Source organism: Sorex fumeus, unplaced genomic scaffold (genome assembly GCF_029834395.1).
Source record: "Sorex fumeus unplaced genomic scaffold, SorFum_2.1 ptg000030l, whole genome shotgun sequence".
NCBI lineage: Eukaryota > Metazoa > Chordata > Mammalia > Eulipotyphla > Soricidae > Sorex > Sorex fumeus.
The window spans coordinates 15081929-15087262 of NW_026606087.1; the positions used below are offsets into that span (position 1 = coordinate 15081929).

The 5334-nt window shown below is 33.7% G+C and overlaps 1 protein-coding gene across 1 annotated transcript; it reads left to right on the forward strand.

The window, feature by feature from the left end:
• Nucleotides 1-4094: 4094 nt before the first annotated feature.
• On the forward strand, nucleotides 4095-5036 carry LOC130025474 (olfactory receptor 51A4-like). The gene has a single exon (XM_056116410.1). The coding sequence runs from the start codon at nucleotides 4095-4097 to the stop codon at nucleotides 5034-5036; it is 942 nt and encodes a 313-aa protein (XP_055972385.1).
• Nucleotides 5037-5334: the final 298 nt, after the last annotated feature.

Consider the following 5334-nt stretch of genomic DNA (forward strand, 5'->3'; position numbering starts at 1 on the left):
TGTGTGCCATAAAATAAACTAAGCTGAGTTGCTGGCAAATCAAGATTTGGGGAAAATTTGTCCAACTTTTCCTTTGTGAAGTTAGTTTAAATGTAGTTTCCTCAAACTGTCTTTCCACCAGTTTGTTGCTAGGGGAAAGGGGGAAAGCTTAAAATAATCGATGGTCTTCTTTGATATTCGTAGTATGGATTTATTTTACCTTTTCTAGCGTCACTTAAGTTGTAGAATATATAAGCAGTCTCTTTTTCTTACCAAATTATAGCCCAATATATGTATTTGCAACTTTTAACTATTAATCAATTGATGGAAAATTATTCTAAAGAATTTTTCCCCAAAATATCAAGTACCATTGTTCTTGGATAAATAAGAATAGAAATTATGGTTCATACTGCAACTCTATGTTTAAAGCAATTATAATTATCAACGTGTTTTCTAAAGCTGATAAATATTTTAATAGTAATTTTGAGCTGCCATGATTTACAGTACTGTGATAATAAAAGGTCTACTGCAAACAATGTTTCAACATCACACTCTCAAGCAGAATGCATGCTGCCTTCCACCAGTTTCTCAGTCCCCCAGCCTTCATCAGCTGCCCAACCCAACCCCCATTCACTACCCTTAGTAAGGTCTGGGTTGTGAACCAGTTCTTATATTCTATTTCTTTTAGTCATTTGTTTTTAGTCATTTCCTTTAATATGTTTCTTTATCTCCAACATAAAAAATATAACATTCTTTATCTGTTTCTCTCTCTTAATCTTAACTCGGCCTCTGATAGTCTACAGATACGTTCTTTTAGCAAACTATGAGATTTCATCTTTTCTTGTACCAAATAGTATTCCATTATGTCTATTTCCACAGTTTCCCTATACAGTCTTCAAAAATACAAATTTGGATTATTTTCCATTTTTTATCTATTACAAATAATGATACAATGAACATGGGAGCAAAAATGTCTTTTAAGAATTTTCGAGTGGATCATATAGTAAATACTAAGAAGTAGAATAACTGAATAATAATATTCTTAGTCTTTTGAGCAGTATTAATAAAGTTTTCTAAAGAGGTGGAATCGGTAAATAAACATTCTCACCACTAGTGAAAGTTCTTTCTTCCCCACATCCACATCAATACTGATTGGTTTTGGGTTTTGTTTGATTTGGGTTTGGAGGCCACACTAGTGCTGTTTAGAGGTTATTCCTAGATCTATACTCAGTGTCACTCCTGCTGGTACTCAGGGTACCATACCTTGTTTCAGGGATCAAACCCAGGTTGGTCACACATTCAAGGCCTGAACCTTACCTGCTGTTCTATAACTCTAGCTCTGTTATTTGTTGTTGTTTGTTTGTTGCTTCTGTTTTAGTTTTGGAACCACACCTGGAAGTGTCTAGGCTTACTTCTGGCTCTATGGTCAAGGATCAAACCTAGTGGTGCTCAGCTTAACAGGGGATTTAGCATGGTTTGGATGAAAGCAAGGAGAAGTGATTTTGTTGATTTTGTTCTTTTTGATATATGTCAGTCTTAGTGGTGCATGGTGTTATATCATTGTTGTTTTCATTTTCATTTCCCTAACAATAACTAGAGAGCATTTTTTCATGTACTTATTTGCCATCTGTATGTCTTCTTTGAAAAAGTTTCTATTTATTTCTTCTTTCATTTTTGTATGGGATTGTTTATTCACTGCCATTAAGGTTTTGAAGTTGTTTTTATATGTCTTGGATATTATAGTACAGGTAAGCCATAGGAAAACATTTTCACCAAGTCTAAAAGGCGTCCTCATTTTTTACATTTTTTTCTTTTCTAGTTCAGAAGATTCTTAATTTGATGGAGTCTCATTAGTTTATTTTTGCTTCCATTTTATTAGAAAATGATATTGAGTTATGGGTAATGCCTCTAGAATCAATATCATGAAAAATTCCTGCTATATTTCCTCACATTTATGTGAGAAAATTCCTACATCTATTTAAATTGAATCAATTTACAGATTCAATTCAATGTTGAGGTCTTTGATTCATTTTAATTTGACTTTGTGCATGGCATAAGAAAGGAGTCTGAGTTCATTTTTTAACATGTGAATGGCTGGTTTTTTCAGTATGTTTTGTCAAGGAGATTTTTCTTTTTCTAATGTATAACCTCTGGTATACATTTTATAATACCACATGCAAAGTACTGGAGCTTGCATTTCTGTATATACTTGTGAAATTTTTATATGATTGTCTTTTTTTTTTTTTTTGCTTTTTTGGGTCATACCCAGCGATGCTCAAGGGTTACTCCTGGCATTGCTCTCAGGAATTACTCCTGGCAGTGCTTAGGGTACTATATGGGATGCCGGGGATCAAACCCAGGTCAGTCATATGCAAGGCAAATGCCCTACCTGCTGTACTATTGCTTCGACCCCTATGATTGTCTTTTTAATTTTAGCTCTTCTGATGTGTGGGGGTATAACTAATTTTAACTTTGATTTGCATTTTTAGGTTGAATATTAATATTAAAGACTCTTGTCATCTCCATTTTAGAAATGTAAAATGTATATTTTCCCAACTCACTTCAAAGAGGAATAGTTGTAGGAAAGTGAACCCTGTTGGGTCCAAGCAGCAGGGTGGCAAAAGAAAGTACCAAAAGCAAAATGCAGTTTCAGTGAGATGAAAGCTTATGTTAAAATAAAACAAAATATCCAATCTGACATAGTAGATGGAGTGAAAGGGAGATAGGCAGACAGACAGAGACAGAGAAACAGAGAGAGAGAAGTGAGAGGAGGGAGGGAAGAGAGAGAAAGAGAGAGAGAGAGACAGAGAGAGACAGAGACAGAGAAGCTAAGCATATCCTCATGAAACTTAAGTTTCCTGAATAATTTGCATATGGACTATCATTCTATTTTCTTAATGATGTTTGAATCATAATTTTAAAATTTAATAAAATTCTATTTGTATATATTTTTATTACTGCTGTTGGTGTTCATAGCTAAAAAACTTTTCTAAATCTAGTTAAAAGTTCTTAAAAGATTATCACCCAATTTTACTCTAAGACCTTTAGGTTTTAACTTTGGAACTGTATGTATGTTATACTTTAAGTTAATTTTTGTGTAAGATGTAAAATAAGGTTCTGACCATCATTTTCCATATGTATATATAGCTGCCCTTGGCCCATATTTGAAAGAATGTTTTTAGTTAAAAGTGAATATTCTTGGGGCTGGAGTGATAGCACAGTGGGTAGAGCATTTACCTTGCATGCAGCTGATTGGGGTATGATTCCCAGAATCCCATATGGTCCCCAAAGCACCACCAGGAGTAATTTCTGAGTGAAGAGCCAGGAGTAACCCCTGTGCATCGCCGGGTGTGACCCCCCCCCAAAATCAATATTCTTCAATATTGTCAAATACAGTTAGAGCATGAAATACCCTATTTGATTCTATATTTATGGGAATAATTTTTAAATGTAGATACAATTTTTTTAAAAAACTATATATTAGTGTGCTTAAACTGCTAAATTAGAGAAATTTAATGACAAAATGAAAAAACAGTTATTAATAATAAATAGACTAAGCCATGTGTTGCAGGGGAGGGAGATAATGTTTGTAAATACTGTTATAGAGTTTTTTAAAAGATTCTGTACAGATATATGAAAATATGTCATAGGTTTATTAGAATTTTTTTCTTAAAAGGTCTTTGATTTTTTTTTCTATTTTTACTAACCTGTAGGAGTAAAGTGGTTGAAAACCACTGCTATAAGAAGTAGAAGCTGCAAATCTCAATCTTTGAATTCTATAGATTTTAGAAAATTGTTCAGTTTTCTACCTCTGTTGGAGATTACTAGTGGTGATTACTATAGTACTAATTGGATTAGCACATTAATAAATTATAAATTAATCACTAGTAATGATTACTTTTATATTTCTACTGATATTATACTATACATCATATATTCCTATATGTACTACTTTATATTACATAATATATTGCTATAATCCTGAGAATATTTATAAATTTTCTGCAATGCAATACTCACACTAACTAGATAACATGCAGACTTTCAATTCAATCTATTATATCATCGCAGAGATTCATCTGACAACTACATCCTTATTCCCTAATATTCCTGTAATGTCAGTGTTTAACACTTCTGAAGTAGAAATCTCAACTTTCTTCCTCACTGGGATCCCAGGGATGGAGCACGCTTACCTTTGGATCTCCATCCCAATTTGCTTCATATACTTCATTTCCATCCTAGGGAACTGCACCATCCTTTACTTCATAAAAACAGAGACTTCTCTGCATGAGCCTATGTATTATTTCCTCTCCATGCTGGCCTTTTCTGACCTGGGATTGTGCATCTCCTCCCTTCCAACCATGCTGAGAATCTTCTTGTTCAATGCCACTTCCATTTCCCCTGATGCCTGTATTGCACAGGAGTTTTTCATCCATGAATTCACAGCAATGGAGTCATCAGTTCTTTTTATCATGTCTATAGATCGCTTTATAGCCATTGGCAACCCGCTTAGATACACCTCCATTCTGACCACTGGCAGAATCATTAAAATTGGACTTGCATTTGGAGCATTGTCTATTTTGCTTGTCCTTCCATTCCCTTTTATTCTAAAGAGACTGAAATTCTGTAAGAAAAGCCTTCTATCCCATTCCTATTGCCTCCATCAGGATGTCATGAAGTTGGCCTGTTCTGACAACAGAATTAATGTCATATATGGAATGTTTGTGGCTCTAACAGCTATGTTAACCTTATGCTGCATTTTTGTGTCATACATTCTGATTCTGAAAATTGTTCTAGGCATTTCCTCACACAAGGGTCGCCTCAAGGTTTTCAATACATGTGTTTCTCACGTCTGTGCTGTACTGATATTCTATGTACCTATAGTCACTTTGTCTACCCTTCATCGCTTTGGTAAAAATGTTTCTCCAATTGTTAGAATCATAATAGCTGATATCTTCCTTTTGCTTCCCCCTCTGACGAATCCCATTGTGTACTCTGTGAAATGTCAACAGATTAGAAATCGTATTCTGGCAAAATTATGTGAGAAACAGAATTGATCATAAATTTCTGCTGCAATCAATATTGAGATTTATTTTTTTATTAGAAATTTAAGAATATAAACATAGTAAGGAAAGAATAGAAACTGAAGAGAAAAATTACTGCAGTGTTAAGCAGGCATATTGAATGTAAAATCAAATAAAAAATTTAAATTAGAAGCTCAGAAATTAGTTAGATAGTAGCCAATGTTGTACAACTGTTTTCCATCTATTTTTTTATTTTCTGTTTCTATATGCAAACAATTATATATGCATATGAAGTTCAGCTATAACCTTAAAATCATAAACAAGTTGAGAG